General features: G+C 42.7%; 1 protein-coding gene and 1 long non-coding RNA gene across 3 annotated transcripts in view; one reads left to right on the top strand and one right to left on the bottom strand.

The window, feature by feature from the left end:
- LOC136421379 (uncharacterized) overlaps positions 1–19,283 on the top strand; it is a 33,782-nt gene extending 14,499 nt beyond the window's left edge. For both annotated transcript variants that reach the window (XM_066408636.1, XM_066408635.1), the window contains exons 6-22: positions 738–900; positions 1,150–1,304; positions 2,424–2,561; positions 3,063–3,215; positions 4,017–4,169; positions 4,666–4,744; positions 5,113–5,313; positions 6,028–6,175; positions 7,932–8,212; positions 8,749–8,912; positions 10,266–10,407; positions 10,730–10,993; positions 11,310–11,670; positions 12,063–12,232; positions 12,403–12,580; positions 17,391–17,541; positions 18,307–19,283. In XM_066408636.1, coding sequence (XP_066264733.1) covers positions 738–900; positions 1,150–1,304; positions 2,424–2,561; positions 3,063–3,215; positions 4,017–4,169; positions 4,666–4,744; positions 5,113–5,313; positions 6,028–6,175; positions 7,932–8,212; positions 8,749–8,912; positions 10,266–10,407; positions 10,730–10,993; positions 11,310–11,670; positions 12,063–12,232; positions 12,403–12,580; positions 17,391–17,541; positions 18,307–18,474 — 3,069 coding nt within the window. In that variant the 3' untranslated portion in view covers positions 18,475–19,283. The remainder of the gene's footprint in view (positions 1–737; positions 901–1,149; positions 1,305–2,423; positions 2,562–3,062; positions 3,216–4,016; positions 4,170–4,665; positions 4,745–5,112; positions 5,314–6,027; positions 6,176–7,931; positions 8,213–8,748; positions 8,913–10,265; positions 10,408–10,729; positions 10,994–11,309; positions 11,671–12,062; positions 12,233–12,402; positions 12,581–17,390; positions 17,542–18,306) is intronic.
- Positions 14,298–15,573, bottom strand: LOC136421383 (uncharacterized). Its single transcript, XR_010753445.1, has 2 exons — positions 15,082–15,573; positions 14,298–14,909 (listed from the first exon to the last, which is right to left on the bottom strand). It is a non-coding gene; the product is annotated as an uncharacterized lncRNA (long non-coding RNA).
- Positions 19,284–19,861: the final 578 nt, after the last annotated feature.

Below are 19,861 nucleotides of genomic sequence, written 5' to 3'. Positions count from 1 at the left end.
ATATATACTAAACTCTACATTTTCCATCATTCTAATGGTCTGTTACTTAATCTGAAATTATCATACTTTACATATAAAAGCATATCCAACTCACAGAAACTGTTTTCAAATGATTACTGAGACCCAGTTCATACTAAGCCACATTAATCCTACTCAGGACCGAAGTCACATAAGCAAGATTGATGCGGCCTTGTCTGAACGCTCCAAGTCACATGCAAAACCCCCTGATCCACATTAAAGCCACATGAAACTGGATGTAGTTTCAATGTGGATAAAGCAAATTAGATCCCTTGGTAACAGGTATATGCGCGACTCGGGCAATTTGGCCCTGATCTGTTTTGTAAGGGCCATACCGTTTCACTGGACAAAGTCAGAATACTGGACACTGAGCAGGACTACTTCATAAGAAGTATAAAGGAGGCCATATACATCAAGGCCTCCAGCCATCACTCATCAGAGACGGTGGGCGTTATAATCTTCCTGGCACGTTTGACCGATTGCTGACGTCACGTATCCGCAATGACAAGTGTCAGTTAAGTCACGTGTCTGTAACTCTCTGGAGTTTACGTTCGGCAGTGATTGATCATTATCGATCCTGGAGAAGGCGACAGTGGTCGTCGAACATTCTATCCGTGAATACCTTAGTGTTGGAAGAAAGCGTAGCATTGTACATGTGCTATGTTTTGCAAGGCTTGGTATGAACGGGGTCTAACAGTGTCCGTTCATGGGTTTGACAGGTTCATCTCTTGGGAGCTCGCATCCGGGATATTCTGAACTTCATCGTCCGTGAGAAGATGGGAGGGAAGCACCGCTTCGACCTGGACATCCGCTGTTCTCGCGAGAAGATGTGGGGTATCGTGGGAAACTTCAATGACGTCACTTGGATACGCGAATCCACGCGTGAGTTTAAGAGAATCTTGATACATTTTATAACGTTACTACACTGTGATCACTCTTAACCACCTTTCTCGGGTCTCGGGACACTGAACATAACGAAATCATTACTACATGTTAGTAGCGTTCACGTAGCGATCTCACCACTGCCTAGATCGAACATCAGAACACTGCAATCTTTTTGGCGAAGCTTCAGGGGCGAGCCTAATAGTGTATATTATTTGATATGTATTTCACGGTTTTCTTGTCCTCTAGACACCGTTGTTGATGGGATCTATAGGACGATCTACTTCACCGAGGACCGTTCTTTGAAAGTCCGCCTGGCCTGGGCGGACTCCAGCGACTACCTGTTCGTGTATGAGGGGGACAACAGTCCGGACTTCCTGCACTGCAAGTACTACAGGGGCAGGGTAAGTTTAGACAGAAAAAATAGTGCTGTAAGTTTGTTCATACGGTAGTCATAAGATGTGTGCACAGAAACTTCTCAGAACTTTCTGTGCACACATCTTATGACTACCATTACGAACTGGTCCAATTCAGAAGGGTATAATGCAAATGAGCGGTCTGGATGTAGACAGTCGGAGTTTATTGACTCTCGGTCAGGTGTCAATTACTATGCTAATCCCCACAGCACACACTGAAGCCTGCCCTGAGCTAGTCCTACCGTTATTTTCAGCATGTCAGCTACGTGTCTCCCTATACGTCGAGTTCAGACTATGAAAGTCTTTCCCCAACAGGGTTCACTGAATCCACACGGTTATTTGCTAGCGCCAAGTTGCTAATAGCACTCCGCACAGCGGGGGAGCCGCAGAAACTGCGGATTTCCATCACACGCTTCTGAATTGGCCCAGTTCATAATATTCTCTAACCACAATGGTGAGGTTGCATGGAGTCGAATGCACGAGTGGCTACGCTAGAAGCCATGCATGGGAAAGAGATGTCACTGGTTCCATTATTGGCGTCCATGGCTAGACGTTGTGCCCTTGGGAAACACTTAGATAAGAGGAGGTAAAAGACGATGGAAGGAGAGGGTTGGGCTCCACCTTCCAATACAGTGCCCTAGGCACAGTGGATAACAGCACACTGCCCCTACGACCTCGACAGGGCTATAGCACTAGGTAGGTAGGTAGACGACGTGCTTACGTGGACGTGCCCGCCCCTTGCGAGGTGACATAACCTTTCGTTGGCTGATACAAGATGGGAATGCACCAGGTCTCCCGTCCGGGTGAATGGTGTAAATCACCGTATGGCTGATACGAGATGGAGGTTCGCCAGGCCTCCATCCGGGTGATTTGCAGTGAATCACCAACTCCAAACAGCAGGATTTGGACCATCGCACACCGGGGCATGCCCCTACTCTTTTTCGAAAGGTGTGGCGGGTTCTTTTACGTGCGCGGGGTGTGGCTCTCCCCAAACACGAGACCTCCATTTAACGTCATATCCGAGGGACGTCCTTAACCCTAGATGTGCTAGGTACTCATTTAGCACTTTACCTAGTATACATAACCATAATCTACTTTGACTCACAGATCCAGTTCTTCGCTGTGAACCCCAACAGGGTCCGCGTCACGTACGACTGTTCCTTCATCCCAGCCGACGACAGTCCCATGGAAGAGTTCAAGAAATGGTTCGTTGGAGCTCTGAGCAGCCGGATCTCTTGGCTCGAGGTTGGAGACATATTCACCATAACATTTTCTGAGATTATTTACGTACAAAACAATGCTTCTTTGTCTTATATTATATTTCTGTGGAAAATGAAACCTTGATATACACAGCACGTTTAACAATTTAACGAAGTGCTGTCTGTGTTTGTCTTTCGTTGGAGCTCTTAGCAGCCGGATCTCTTGGCTCGAGGTTGGAGACATATTCACTATAATATTTTCCATGCTTATTTACATACAAGACAATGCTTCTATGTCTTAACCTTCTGTGGAAAATGAAAGCTTAGTATAAACAGTACGCTAAGCAATGTCACGAAGTGCTGTCTTTGTTCGTTTACATGCATTCTTTGCTGGTGTAAGAGTGGAATAATTGATCATCTATTTGAGGACTATTTCATATACCTGTTTACAATTGAATTACCACTGCTCCGATTGAATTTATATGTACACGTAGCTCAACATGTGGCCTAATTGAAATATAAGATTGTTTCCAACTATCGCTACCAGACAACCTTCAGTGAGCCAAAGCCAGGCGAGGAGGGACACAACCCAGCAACGGGACCTCCGGCCTTCAAGAAGGGTGCGTACTCCACCGGGGCCCGTGGGATCGTCAGGGGACCGCTGGAGGATGTGTGGAAGGCCTTCCGGCCTTTTGGACGCGTGAGTCTTTGTCGTTTGATCGTTCTTTGCCTTTTTGTGTTCTTACTCGCGTAGATGGCATATCGTAGAATGCTAGGTCACTAGCAGATCTTTGTTAATTGTTAATTGTAAGTTTAACATATGTACAAGTGTTTTGAAACAAAGAAATACAGGGCAAAAAGAATATGCGGGGGGGGGGCAGAAGCCTAGGTGGCTTTTCGTGGGCCTCCCCTCGAATCTTAACAATACGAATCATATCATAAATTGTACATAACTCAAAACTTAACAAAATTAACGATAGAAAATAAGTTGAACTTATATCATAATTCCTAATAGATGAACAGATACGAAGAAATACAAAATGAATTTTAAGGTATTGAACATAAAAAGGTACGCTAATATGATCAATGCTAATCATAATTAACAAATTGTGAAGACATAGATCAAAAATTAAACAAAATATTAATCATCAAATACTTATAATCATCAAAAGGAAAAAGGAAAAGAGACAAATATCGCTATACATGCGGCTCGTCACACACTCTCCCTGTCTCTCAAATCGTGTCAAAGAGAATGATTCTAGAAACTGCAAAGTGTATGAATTCTTTAGTTCCCATTTCCTTATCTTTTACATTTGAAATATCAACATTGAAGAACACTTAAAAGCTTTCCATGTAAAGTATTTACAAGATGAATTATTATGCACACTGCAACATATTTCATTCAACAAGTTGATGTTCTCACGGACCAAACCTCGACGGCTTGCGTGAAATAAACTTTGTCTTTCTTCGTTAACCATCTTTAAAATTGCGTATCCAACAGGAATGCATGGAGTACTGGAAGATCTATGACAGCATGGAGATCGAGGCACCCGGAAATGACGTAGTGGGTTGCATCCGGCTGTTCAAGACCTCCAAAACGAAGAGGACAATCCGTGAGCGACTAGAATGGAGGGACGATGAGAGTCACGTTGAGGTGAACAATTATAAACAACATTAACTTGACTTACTGTAATTTTGTAATAACAGGTGTGCGTAGCAAAACCATTGTTGGATCCGTCGGCATGTGAGGTGGCCACCATCTTGATTTTGTGAAGTCGCAGGGTCGCCATACCATTTTATTGGGAGGGATGTTTTTTGGGGTCGCTATCGTTCTCTCTATTTTCAACAAATTAGCACACAACTATCACACATTCAACTCAAATAAAAATGAAAATTCAACACCAATTCATATTTATGAAAAGACCGCGTAATCGCTTATCTAACATGGCAAACCTGAGGTATATGTGGCACGAATATTTATCTCTAGTTTTGTAATTTTTATTGTAGTTTCCGTATTTTATCAATGTATTTATCTTGTATTATCTCTCTGATATCTTCTCTCCCCTCTTACAAGAACCTCTTTTGTGGCTTTGTAAAATGTACATGGAATCTTATAGAATTAAATTAGCAAAAAAATTGCGTATCTACAGATCTACAGTCTCCTGTCTATGGTTCCACCGCCACCGGTTGAAATGAGCAACGTATACACAACCGTTACCATGACTGCGGGTAAGTACAGAAAACTCTGCTTATACAACATGCCCATACAAAGTACTTGTTTTCTATGTTTCTTTTGTATCTAGAATCACGGAAGATTTAGTGCGCGGAAAATGGTGCACTACGTATACATCGAGTAGCTTCAATACCTACTGGTCAGTTTCAGATTAATAACTCATCCTATCGAGTATGTCGCAGAAAAGTACCATCAACATAGTCGTTTATATTTGTCAATATTGATAAATAAACAGAATGCATCAAAACTAGGAGACATATTGAATAGAACGTTTCTTCATGCTACACTGGATGGGAAGACGTAGTTCATAACCTTTGTGACGTTATGTTTACACGACAATGCTGAGAGTCGATCTTTGTTTCAGTTGATGAGAAGCAGACTGAGGTGAAGTTCGAGTGCACGTTTGACGTCAGCGTGTCGTTTGCCGTGTCAAGTATCCAAAGCAACCAGAAGGGAGCCTACATGGCGTGCATCAACGGACTCCAGCAGCTCTTCCACTCCGAGGTCGGGTCGCTAGAGGTCGTTGTTGGGAGTGCCGCTGATCTGGCACGGACTGACGGCTGGTGTAAGTACTCAACGTTACGTCAGGGAATTTTCAAAGTTGGCACAGTGATATACTTTTTTTAACGAACTCGCTCAGTGCAAGGCCGTAGGTTGCCACTCATCGAAGCACTGAACTAGTTCTTACTGAAGCAGCATCTCTTCACCCTAGGCCAGAAACATCAATACTCAAAACAATGACAATGACGAAGACTGATAGGGAAATTCCCTACCCCATTTTAGACCGGACCGTTTTGAGCCAGCCACATCGGGGCATGTCCCTACTCTTTTTCGAAAGATGTGGTGGGTTCTTTTACGTGCTCAAGGTGTGGCTCTCCTCAAACACGGAAACCTCCACACTTCCTATCCGAGGGACGTCCCTAGACAAAGCTAGGTACTCATTTACACCTGAGTGAAGTGAGGAAATTTGTGTTAAGTGCCTTTCCCAAGGGCACAACGTCGGGTGCATGTCCAGACATGCCTGGGGGCAAGCCGGAATCGAACTCGGGCCACGCTGCTTGACAGCCCTATGCTCTCGTCATTACGCCACACCGACGCCACGTAATACTCTAGCTCTATAAAGAACTGTACTAACTTAGGTGAAGCTAATTGAAATTACAATTCACTTAATATGTTTAAGAACGGCACAGCTACTGATAGATTAGTTATAGGTTATGAAAATCACGTATTTTTGTCATTCAATAACTGTATCAATTGATTAATTTCCTACCTTACTCAGTTGATGCTGACCCGTACGTTGTGGTCGCTGTGAATGATGGGAAGCCTGTGACCACCAAGGTGTGTCGCGGTACCCAGAATCCCATCTGGGACGAGCGGTTCCAGCTGTCTGTGACATCACGGACCAGAAACGTCATCTTCACTATCGTGTAAGCCCGACTTCTTACATTTGTGCTTAAGGCAAATTGCTCGACTGAGTGATACTGTTTTGAATCCTTTGGTAAAAAAAACTGCCCCATTTGTTTGTAAAATACCTACTGGTAACGTAAGGTGACCAGTTAACGTCCAATTTATTCAAAACGTTTTTCCCAGCTAACGTCCAATTTATTCAAAACGTTTTTATCTTAAAACCTCGCGGACAGAGCCAAATGTTAAACCCATGGGCAGAAGTATCAGCTCTTCTAAAAAGAAAATGCATGGTCTGTAAGTTTTTCTCCGCCTGTCTAACGCCGTGCGAGCATGTATTTATACTGATGTATATGATGTAAAATTGTGCTAGCGTAACCCATTATCGTCCACCTCAGTCTTTTCCCCTCTGGCGCTATGCTTGAAGAACATACATGTAGACCATAAAAAAATGCACAGTAACTATCCAAAGTGGTCTATAGACAAATGATAGTAAAGTCATTATGTTTGACCCGCCGCTTGCTTGACGCGATGGAAGAAAACAATTTTGATCTGTGAATTTCAACGACATGCGCGGCACTTGGCGTTCACATAATAAGCGCATGACTGTTATGTTTTGCCGTGCAAAAATTAACCACCCTTCCGGGGGTCGCTAGCTTGTATCAAACTTTCCTAAAACTAGTTAGAGTTTCAAAACTCGAATCACCATGGATAGTCTGAATATCAAAGAAAGGTTTAACGTCAGCTATAAGATATTTATAAGATACAATTCTTTTGCGCATGGTAACGGTTACTAAAAGCAACTTGAGAATCCGATTCTTTTCGTTGTATGATTTGGTTTCCCTTTACACATACCCATACTTCATTTAATCTATATGTATGTTATATTACTTAGGTCATAATTCCTTAAACCATTTAAGTTGTATGTCTAGAAACGTCTTGCCTCACCAAAGTGTATGTATGATTAAAGGCGTTTACGTAACACCATTCAATGCAACCCACAAAACTTGAGCCCGGCAATAATGAAAATGTGTATTCTTATGGTCTCATTCATGAGTTTTTTTCGCCCCATACACCGAAAATTATTGATGTTTGATATTTTGTCCCAGTCCTCTGAATTAAGTCCCAAAAGTCGAGGTCCATTTTGATGACGTCACCATATCACGTGATAATTCCTAAAAAGCTGGACATTTGACATTGTTATCATGCATAATGATAAAGTAGAGGAATCAACCTTTTCAAAAAAGTTAGTCACCCTTTGTCCCTCTATTTGGTACCAAATGGCTATTTTTAGGGACCTGGCCCATGGACTAATAGGCTTACATGTTATGAAACGTGTTTGACATGGGCGTGTTCGTAATGAAGCTATAGGAAATGCACCAATGTCATTCATTCTCTGTTGAGCTCATCTACCCTAGATCATTTGCACAAATTGCCAACTACCAGTTGGCATACTATACCTTTTTATGGCAATTACATCCGGGACTTAGCTAGACCCCCTAAATAGACACTTTCCAGCTGAAAGTGATCGACCGAATCTAATGTCCGGCTGTGGACGTCCGACCTCGCGCGCGGCTGCCGAACTTTACCTGTTAATTTCTTCCGTTACAAACAAGCTTTCATCAGTTTGACGCTTGAGATCAGTCGGGCTGGCTAAAAGAGAATTTCCCATCGATATAAACACACGTTCATGCAGCCATTCATTTTTTGGGCAACGGACTCTTTTAGGGTACTCGCTCGGAGTAATACAGGAATGAGACCTTAATGTTTTATTTACAGGGACCGGGATACGGTTGGACAGGACGACATCATTGGCACAGCTAACGTCAACCTGGACGAGCTGACGTCTGGGAAGGAGAAGAAGATGGTTCTGGACGTGCAGGGAGGAGGGACGCTGAACGTAAGGCTGTACCTGAAGATGCACGACAAACCAAAGGAGCCGGAGGGAGAGAAGCTCATCACGTCCCTCGCCATCCCGTTCCTTGCACCCGTCGCTCAGAGCGAGCTGGACACCATCAGGAACGAGTTCATTAACCTCATCACATCGTTCCTTGGACCAGGTACAGTTCAGAAGTTATTAGATGATGATGATGATGATGATGATGATGATGATGATGATGATGATGATGATGATGATGATGATGATGATGATGATGATGATGATGATGATGATGATGATGATGATGATGATGATGATAATAATAATTATGATAATAATGATGATAATAATGATGATGATAATAATGATAATAATAACTTCATTGCACTACAATTGTACAGGGTAAAAAGTATGGCATCCACTGGTACATTATAAGATAACATTCTCTTATACAATATGATAAACAGTACATATCTTCATAAGCTTAAAAAGCTATTACTTAGATCCTACTATACCTGTTGACATTAATGATACAACAACCATGACATTTAAGACTCACGTGTGTCCAACAGAAACAGAATGAAAAAGGTATCTGAAATGTCAAACTTTCCAAAAAGTTTCTCTGTTTTAAATTCATTGATGCAAAACATCATCGATGACACAAAAAGCAGCAAGCTCAGATGATATGTCAGATCAACGGATTTTGGTGTTTTACAGGCCAGAAGTACGAGCTCAGCTACATGACACGTCTCCGGACCCACCCCGACGTTGCCCTAGAGGAGATGCCTGCCGCCTGTGTTCCCATGCCGACGCCCGAGATGTTCACTCCCCACAAGACCGGTCGGATCATGCAGCGCCTCATGGAGTTCATCGGATCCCAGGTTCGTCTTCTTGCTGCTTTAAAGGCAGACTAAACTTAATTTCGTAAAGCATACTGCAGTATCTTAAAGATACCACTTAGACCAGTTCTGACTTGTTTACACTAGTCCATCATAGATAAGCGTTTGTACAACATTTGAAATTCGCGGTGTGGTGATGTAATACTGGCGATGTCCAAAGCCCTTTGACCTTTGTGACGTCAGATTCCGAGTTGGAGGAATGGCGTCTGAAGCAATTCCTATGGTGCAGGTGTGACCGACTCGGAATCTTACGTCACAAAGGTCAAAGGTCTTTAGACATCGCCAGTATTACATCACCACACCGCAAATTTCAAATATTGTAAAAACGCTAATCTATGATGGACTCATGTAAAAGAAGTCAGAACTGGTGGTATATTTAACATACTGCAGTATGCTTTACGAAATTAAGTTTAGTCTGCCCTTAAAGCCTCCCTCTCACTGGACCCGCGGCACGCTGGCGGCGTCGCTGCGGCCAATCGAATTGACTAAGCACTCAACGAATGTCATCGACAAAAAACGAATATTTTTAAGTTTTGTGTGTTTTGTTGTCTTTTTGGTCGTACTTGTGCATTTTGAATGACATTCTCATTTAAAGTCAAGGGTAACACAAATTCAGTTAAGAACGCGATGACGCCGCCAGCGTGCCACGGGTCCAGTGAGAGCGGGGCTTAACATGGACAAGAAAAAATCTTTCGTGTTTTTGAGCAACTAGTTATCTTTTTGTTAAAGCTTCGATGATGTGTGTGGAAATATCCTTAATGGGATATTCAAATCACTTGGCTTTTGCATATAGCAAACGCCTTATAGGAATTGACTGAACCACGATAGCACAAACTGAAATGTGTACACTATATTTATGTCTAGCCATACCTAGTATGGCTCAACATATTGTTTTTATTCAGGTTTCTTCTCCTCCTCCTCCTCCTGTCAAATCTTCAAATCAGTTCATCTCTGTCATTTTTTGACCAAATGACCTGAAATTTGGTACAAAGGTAGTGTAGGCAAATACCCCCGGCTGTTTTTTTTTTTTTTTTTTTTTCGATATTGACCTTGAAAGTGATTTTATTGAGGTTTTTCTGACCAAAAACGTACATTTTGGCCTCCTGTGCTCTGGAAATACATCCAAATGACCTGAAATTCGCTGTGGGGGTACATTGAACAAATATTCAAAGAATCCCATTCGCACTTTTGGCATACATCACTTCAAAATACGATTTTGCAGGGTTTTTGGGGAGAACATTTGGGTATTTTCCTCATATGACCATATATGGTGTTGCCAACACAACCTCGCAAATGTTGCCTTTCTAGTAACTTTCTGTTTCCCTTTTAACACAGGCTCAGATCTTTGTTCGCCTGGCCCAAGTCAAGGGTATCTGGGACCCGTGGAAGGCCAACTTCAGCGGCTACCTTCCTGCTAACGAGAGGCTGATTGAAGAATGGCAGAAAGACGAGGAGTTCTGCCGCCAGTATCTCCAAGGTTCGTTTGCAATATTTCTTGCCACCAGGATGCATAAGGAATTGCAATGAAAATAAACATTTCTATGTCTTCGCTGTTTTCGAAGCTGTAATCAGCACAGAATATGGTGTTATAAGGGGAAATCATTTGTTTTGGCAGACTGCAGACTATATATACGCAAACGATCTGCGATTTAAGGCAGACTCAGAATTCTCTTATCAAGACAATGGTTATATACATGATTGACATGATATGGCACATTTTAAGAAAGTAGTGGTTCTTTTATATACAAAGTATTCAAAGAAAACCCACAGCATTAATTTTTTGTCTTGTTCAACCTCAGGCATCAACCCTATGGTGGTGGCTTTGTGTAAGGACCAGAGCAAAATTCCAGCTGAAATGCTCGGCTTGAAAGGGCAAGGTAAGACCACGCTTCAGCTCATGGAAGAGAACAGGCTCTTCATCGTGGACTACGCTCCCATGCTCGGCGTTCCCGCTACTCCGGGTAAATTCTTCTACGCGCCGATCGTGCTGATGTACAGGGAAGAGTTGGCTGGTGGGAAGTCTCGTCTGAACATGCTCGGCATCCAGTTGACCAGGGACAAGGGTAAGGCATAAGAAGAGAACTCGAATACTTTGCATCTCGTGAGTAAGTTTACCCTTTGAATAATTCTTATAATATGGGTTGTTGTAATTTACGGATTGTCTCAACCATTTATTTTTGGCGACGCCTCAGGGGCTAGCCAAATGATATAGTATTGTGTGCAGATTGTAAGAATTCTAGAAATTGCACAGGCATTTGTCCAGCGGTATGCGGTATGTCGCCTGAAATGGTGTAGTATTGTGTGCAAGTTTCGAGAATTTCGAGAAACAATCGTCGCCATGGCAGTGACTTTTTTCCATTGCCAATCTTGTTGCTATAGGTAAGAACGAAGTGTACTCCCCTGAGAGCGCTAAGACTCACCCCAACAAGTACATGTTCGCCAAGATGCACGTCCAATCTGCGGACAACAACCTGCACCAGTTCCTGTACCATCTGGGCTACACTCATCTCGGCATGGAGCCGATAGTGGTCGCCATGCACACCCACCTCCCACCGGACCACCCCATCCACCGCCTGCTGCTGCCGCACTTCAAGGACACCGTCGGCATCAACTACCTGGCCCGCCACTCCCTCGTCTCCAGGATCTTCCCCATCACCGACCCGATGTTCGCTACTTCCACCGTGGGAGGGCTCGTCATGTTCCTCAATGAGTGGCGCAAATACAACTTCATGGACATGGCGTAAGTTTTGCTATTATCTACTGAGTTTCATATCATGGTATCCATCCTGTTCTAGCTCCGTTTCACTCCTCTGATAGCTTCTCCGCAGAATATTCGGCAAGGGAAGCGATCGGAAGAGCACACTGAAGCTAGAACAGGATGGGTACCTGTTGCATCCTAAAACCGCTCCCCGTCCAAAGCCGCTCTGAAGCGCATTTGGTATATCCCATTGCGACGATCTTGTGTGGCGACATTTTTGGATAGCACAGTACCGGCCTTAAACAGGCATTGCATATATCAACTATTTTGAACATTGATGAATACCATTGACATAGTAAATTTCCTTTCGTATCGTTTCGTTTTCGAGCGAAGATCTTTTGATAAGATGTATTCTACCATTTGTATTTTCTAAGTTTCCCCGAAGAGCTGAAACGCCGTGGTTTTGATGAGGCGAGGAGTGATGGCCTGGAAGACTACTTCTTCCGTGATGACGGCTTCAAGCTGTGGAACGTCTACAAGACGTACGTGACCGGGATGGTCAACCATGCCTACGCTGATGACCGAGCTGTGCAAGCTGACAAAGGTTCGCTAGCCAACATTTCAATTCTGAATATGAATATGAATAACATGATTTTGTTCGTTTTGCAGTGTGTTTTAATGTATATAGGACAATTGTCCAAAATTAATAGCAATCGTGTAACGTTCTCAATTATGATTACTTGCGTCAAGTGTTAAATCCTCCACTATTTGTAGCCCTTCAGGAGTTTTGCAAGATGACCGAAGGTCCCGGACAGCTACACGGATTTCCGAGCAACATTCCAACCAAGAAGCTGCTCATCGACTGCCTGACCAACATCATCTTCAACTCGAGCGCGCAGCACTCTGCCGTCAACTTCCCGCAGTACGAGTACTACTCCTTCGTGCCCAACAGGTAAAAAGGTTCACTTCAAAGTTTCATCTATCTATCTATCTATCTATCTATCTATCTATCTATCTATCTATCCATCCATCCATCCATCCATCCATCCATCCATCCATCCATCCATCCATCCATCCATCCATCTATCTATCTATTTAATATTTATTCGTTCAGCATGTACATGCCAGGGTTGCCCAACTAGCCGGAGGCTATTACTAAGGAAGAGCGAACCCATGTGTGGTCATAGGTCTATAGGTTTTGGACCATCTCACACCGGGACATGCCCCTACTGTTTTTTTAAATGTGTGGTGGGCTCTTTTACGCGCGCGGGGTGTGGCATATCCAGGCATATCTGGGGTCAGCCCGGGTTCGAACTCGGGTCCCCTTGTTTGACAGTCGATGTTCTATCCATTACGTCACACGACGCTACTTGAAAGTACATCTGTGTTCGTAGAAGTCATTCTGAATCAATGTTGAACTGCAATTGCCAACACAACAAATTGGACTTACCCACATTTCCGACTGATCAGCTACGGTCTTTGTCAAAGAATGAGCAATCCACTGCTTCTGTGACGTCACGTTATGCAGATAGGACACGCGACTCGGTGAGCAGTGGATCATAAGTTGCAGAAAGTCTTTGACGCAAACGCCCAAGTTCAGCAACCTCTGAAGTGTCACAACCCATACATATAGAGTCACTTGTACATACATATAGGTAGCGTGCGTAGTCCAGTGGTTAGCGATCTTGCCTCTGGAACTAGAAGCCCCGGGTTCGATCCCGGCTGTGTCGCTCAGCCGACATGCACGCTACCGTTAAAGATCGCAGTCCTTAGGACGGGACGTTAAGCCGTGGTCCACTGTTCATTGTGCTTGTCGAAAAGAGCTAGGGGTATTTCCCCGGTACTATGAACCTGTAAATACTGTACATAGCGTCTGTCTTCTCTGTCACGACCAGTGGAAGAGTAGCTCATCTGTCACTGCACGAAATGGCCTCGTTTCCCGGCGTATACGTACCGGGATTTTTCTGTATTTTTGTCGGATACTGACGGATACTGACGGATACATGCGGATTCGTGTAAGGTATCCGACTATTTCCGCACCGGTATATGGAATATTTCCTGAAGAATCCGAAAGTAAGGGATTTTCGACGAATACGGAGCCGTACACTGTACGGAAATGCCACCGATCCTGACGGATACGAACAGGAATTTTTTTGTATTTTTGGCGGATACTGACGGATACATGCGGATTCGTGTAACGTATCCGACTATTTCCGCACCGGTATATGGAATATTTCCTGAAGAATCCGAAAGTAAGGGATTTTCGACGAATACGGAGCCGTACACTGTACGGAAATGCCACCGATCCTGACGGATACGAACAGGAATTTTTCTGTATTTTTGGCGGATACTGACGGATACATGCGGATTCGTGTAACGTATCCGACTATTTCCGCACCGGTATATGGAATATTTCCTGAAGAATCCGAAAGTAAGGGATTTTCGACGAATACGGAGCCGTACACTGTACGGAAATGACACAGATCCTGACGGATGCGTACAGGGATTTTTCTGTATTTTGAAGAAAATGGTGAATACTGACGGATACAGGTGGACCCAACAACGAATCCGTAACGAATCCGACTATGTGCTTGCATTCCTAATTTAACTATACCCAAAACATCATTTTGAATGACAGGAAGTTTGGGAAAGCCTGTATGTAACATATGTATCATTTCATATCTCAACATAATGTATTTCTAAGTTCAAAAACTATCAAATACAATACAATACGGAAGTACTATATGGCTAAATGATCCATTTCATTTGAGACAGGCTGAGGGACATCCACATACTCAAAGCACCACTGCATATGCAGGTTAATGTCGGTAAATTGGGGTTGTGCAAGCACAATGTTCTAAAAAATTATGAAATGTATTACAAGTAACACCATCACAACATTGTGGTAATATTTACTACTGTATAGTGCCCTTGGACCAAAATTATCTACATGTTCTAAATATTCCACTAAAGTAATAAAAGCCTTATTTGTGGCCAGCTCTTAGTCTAAAAGCCATCAGATACAATTATTTCAAATACAGAGGTTGAAAATAGAAAGTAACATTATACTGTCTGAAGAACTCCCATGATGACACGCCACATTTTAAACGTAAGTAGCATATGCCGTGGAACTGCATGTGTATAATCGTCCTCTCCCCATTCTATGACTACATCTGAGTTCACTTCTTCCATGCATTCTTGGTAAGGGACAGGCAAGGCTGATTTCTTCTGTATCTGCATGTTGGACTCAGCTTGGAGTCCATCTTGTGATGAACCAGTTCCTATATGATAAAACCAAATGATGAATAAATATCAATTCACGTATTTAAGGAACATGTCACATGATTTTGACATGGGCTTCGTTTCATCACAGCAGCTACAAAAAACACGGGACAATGGATATCCATCATGCCTCTCTCAGCTAACATTGAAGTGTACCGATGATGGACTTACCAAAGGAGCCTGAGGTACTCAGCAGCTGAGCATCTGACAGTTGATTGCTTTGTTCCCAACCAAGGTCCTCACAATATGTGCTGCATTTGTGAAGGAAGTATCTGCCAATGCTGTACTGGATATATATATATAAATGGAAACAATGACAAATATTAAACATATCACATACTCGCATGTGTAAAAAAATGAATCTGGGCATCGTTGAATTGACTACGTAAAACTTACATCTATAACTTGAATATGATATTGATCAAACATGCACAGCTATAACTGAATGAAATAATCACTGAGGCACACTACTGCCTCCTTATAAGTTCTAGTTCACTATCCACAAACTGTGGGATCTTTGTGGGACAAATACTTATGACATTTTCTTCCCTTCCATATCTTTAATTATCTTTCCCTCCACTGCTTGCTATTTTGTATCTGAAACGTTAACCAGACACACATGTCTGCTGACCATTGGCAAGAATGAACAAATTGAAATTCTAAATTTCCTAGATCCTAACGCAGTAAAAGGGCAGGTCGGCTGGAGAATTCTTATGGTCATGCGAATGCGATGATATGTCAAGCCACAATAGGAGGATAACTGACGTCAAAACTAGTTAGAAACGGGAATTTTTCAATTTGTACTTACCAAAGGGCAGTCCCTCAAAATGATGAATCAACTCCCTACCAGCGTTTACAAGGGGGGAGGGGGGCGACGAATATTGCATGCACGAAGAAGACAACGTCGCAATTCCGTGCGTTTGAGTTTACACCGAATTCCCTTCGACTCTCAAGTCACTCAAAAATCACTGGTCGACCATGGTAGACTCTGGCGATGCCATGTTAAGCACAGAAGGTGATGAAACGCCGTTCTTGTCTGTGCTGTTAACCGAAAGAAAACCGTTAACGTTTGTCGCGCCCAGAAGTGTCTTGTGGGTAATTTGGATATCCGACACGAATCCGTGTTCCGTACACGTCAGGATCCGAGACAGCTCATGACTTCTAACATATCGGCAAATCTGAACTTCTAACATATTGGCAAATACATAAAAAAATGAAAGATCCGAGTAGATATTGTATCTGTACCCGAAACGTATCCAGACGTATACGGCATCAGAATTGCTGGATCTGAGGTGTTCCTGGTATTTGCTCGGAAACGTTCCGTATCTGTACCCGAAACATATGAAGGATCCAGACGTATACGGCGCGGGAATTGTCGGATCTGAGGTGCATCGGATCCAATCGGAAACGTTCCGTATTTGCTATGATGCGCAATTCCGGATCTGTTGGATTCGTCAGGATCTGAGATCATGCCGCGTGCCGTGCAGTGTGTATTTGTTGGTCAGGATCCGAAGCAACTACCGACAAACAATCCGAACATCTCTGCCATATTGACAAATATCTAGAAACGAAGGATCCGCGCAAATATCCTCAGGTATCCGACGCGCATCACGGATCCAGACGTATACGGCGTCGGAATTGCGGGTCTGAGGTGTACCTGGTAATTGTCTGAATTTGCTCGGAAACGTTCCGTATCTGTACCCGAAACGTATGAAGGATCCAGACGTATACGGCGCCGGAATTGTCTGATCTGAGGTGTATCGGATCCAATCGGAAACGTTCCGTATCTGCTATGATGCGCAATTCCGGATCTGCTGGATTCGTCAGGAAATGAGATCATGCCGTGCCGTGTGTATTTATTCGTCAGGATCCGAAGCAACTACCGACATACAAACAATCCGAACATTCCAAATATAAAAAAACGAGGGATCCGCGCAAATATCTTCGGGTATCCGAGGCGCATCACGAATCCAGAAGAATACGGCGTCGGAATTGATCGGATCTGCGGGCACTTCAGTATCCGAGCAGTGAACTGGGATTTTTCCGGATTCGCTCGGAAACGCCATGAGGCCCGATTCCGGATACGTCGGATCCGTCAGGATACGTGGCCATTTCGTGCAGTGTGTTCATTGAGTTCATTTGAGCTTAACTGGTTCGAGATCCCTTTCCCTTTCACTTGGGCACTCGGTCTCACTGGACAATGTTAGAATCTTAGACAAAGAATCAGCCTTTTTTGCAAGAGGAATTAAAGAGGCCATCTACATCCGGGCTTTACAAGCACCCCTCAACAGAGACGGGGGGCACCATAGGCTTCCTGCAATATATGAGTCAAATTTGTTGTGTTGGCACTTACAGTTCAACCTTGATTCAGAGGCAAGAAGGTTACCTAACATTTTCAAGGCATAATACAATCAGAAAGTCGAAACTCTTTTAAAAGTTACGCTTACTGTGTGTGTGTGATTCCTTAATTATTTTCCCAGGCCAGCCCAACTGTCGTCGCCAATGCCTGACGGACCGAACGACATGTTGCAGTCCGCAGTACTTGAAGCCCTGCCGCCTCCACAGTTCACGGCTCTTCAGGTCCTCCTGTCGTACATGCTGTCCATGCCGTCCCAGACTGCTATCACCGGGGTAAGATTGTAGTTTGTTCATTTGGTTATGATGTTTATTGAATATATAAAGATCAACCAACGTTATTTGCTTTTAGAAAGTATGAATGTAAAATGTCCAAATAAGGGTTGCAATGGGTAAGAGAATGTGTTTTTGTACTTCATAAGGATAAATTATGCATGTGGATATTATTGATTATGATAGGTATTAACAAGATGTGATCTGTAATTAGTTTTGAAATGTGTTCATTTATTTTGATATTTTACCTACCTGGTTACTAATCATTTGTTGTCCTTTTTCTGTAAGTACACGTGCTACTGATGCAGAAATATACATGTATACCTTCGTTGCTGTTTTTGTTTGAATTATACAAAAGGAAAACAAAATAACGGTTCTCAGTGCGAATGTGCTAGATGTTGGCACATCGGTAACCAAATCCGCAGTGTGTGTTTTTGGCACACAGTTTGACAGATTGACAAAGTCGGCATGGCGGCCTTGAAAAGGTGACCCCTGCGGGGGTACACCTGTTCCGCCATGCCTTCCAGTTTTTGGAGAAGTGAAATAAACAAATAAACAAAAGATTAGCCGAATAGGCTCGGTGGGCGTCACTCCACCGTACGGGAAGGTAGTGTAAAGTGCCTTTCCCAAGGAACAACGTCGGGGCATGGTGAGTATCGAACCCGGGACCTATTGATTCCGAGTTCAACGCTCTAACCGTTACGCCACGCCGACGTCACTATACAAAAGAAACGATTATAAAAACACCTTATTTTATGTCCCGTATAGGTGGAGGCCATGAAAGAGGTGTACCCTGATGTCCATGAGAAGTTCAATAAAGAGCTGTTGGACCTCTCCAAGGAGATCAAGACTCGTAACGAGGGTCTGAAGGGGGAGGGAAAGGTCGCCTACACCTACCTGGACCCCGAGAACGTCGCCATGAGCATCGACATCTAAAGTGCTCCTGCTAGCATTTCTACCATTTCGTACAGCGACCTCTGCGATGTTATCAATGGTAGCAATATACTATAGCACCTAAGCAAACGATGCCATGGCAACTTGAGATATATCCAAAAGCAGATATTTGTGCTTAACGTCAAAAGAAAATGGGTGTTTCAGTAAAAAGTAAGGTAGAAAATCACAGCTTTTGGTGATGATTATATATATATAACGTTGAAGTTTATTGCAAGTTCATGCCCGTGGGCTAATTGCAAATACATGGTAAAAACATAGGGAAAATCTGTCTATCACTATATAAGGAGAAATTGATACATGCACATGATACAGGATATGATAAAGATGATCCTATGCAATGTTGATCAATCAGACTGCAAGGTTTTATGACAGAAGTGTTTGGCATTGTAGTTGGTTCGGTTAAGTGTGCTGATAGCAAGATCGAAAAGTGTAAGCACTATTGGTATGGGTTATCGACAGCTTCGCATGCAGGCATCAGAGGGCTTTTGCAATATTAGGGCCCTAAAATCGGATTTTGAAAGTCAATTTATTTAGTCATTTCTATACATGATTGGTTAAAACAACACTATCAAAATGTATAGCGACGTCCATGATACAAACATATGACTTGTACTGTAATATGAGAACTCACTGAAAATCGTCGCCGGAGATTTTGTAGGCTCGCGAAACTAAGGGGATCATCGTTAGCATGTTTTTGCGGTTTTAAAATGCGTAAAGTATGAAGTTACTTCACAAATGTGCTAGACAGTGTTAGTAAATGTCACTACAATAAAGATTTAAGCAATTTTTTATTTCCATATTTTGGTCCCTAATATTGCTTTGGTTACCTTTAATGTTTGATGCGTTAAGGTCGTTGCCAGCTTGAAGTAGAACATTTTTTTCCTACATTTACAGACCACGTCAGAAATTTGCTTTGGGATCAATAAAATGGTGAAGGGAAATAAAAATGTGTGGCCTTTTATTATTATGTCAATGATACCTCAGGTCTATAGATTCAAATATGAGTAACCTACATTTAATTTTATGTTTCTTGTTTTTCCTTCTACAAAGAAATTTTATGTCAGCAAGAATACTATTCTGTATACAAGAATGTCTGTTTTAAGCACAAACAAGAATCCCTGTTTTAAGCACAAACAAGAATCCCTGTTTTGGGCACAAACAAGATCTAACAATTCTTCTTGAACTTTCTTAAACCAAGAAAGTTCAAGAAAATTATTCTAGTAGAATCAAATTTTCATGAAAAAATATCTTAAGGAAAGAATCTGTAAGAATAACATATCTAACCAAACAAAAAACGAATCTTATAATAAAAAGCAAAATACAATTTTTCTTATTTTTCTAGAAAATTCTTAATGGAAAACATCATGCT

This window comes from Branchiostoma lanceolatum, chromosome 16 (assembly GCF_035083965.1).
Source record: "Branchiostoma lanceolatum isolate klBraLanc5 chromosome 16, klBraLanc5.hap2, whole genome shotgun sequence".
NCBI classification, from domain to species: domain Eukaryota; kingdom Metazoa; phylum Chordata; class Leptocardii; order Amphioxiformes; family Branchiostomatidae; genus Branchiostoma; species Branchiostoma lanceolatum.
The sequence above is the reverse complement of the archived record's forward strand: the minus strand, read 5'-3'. Positions and strand labels throughout refer to the sequence as shown.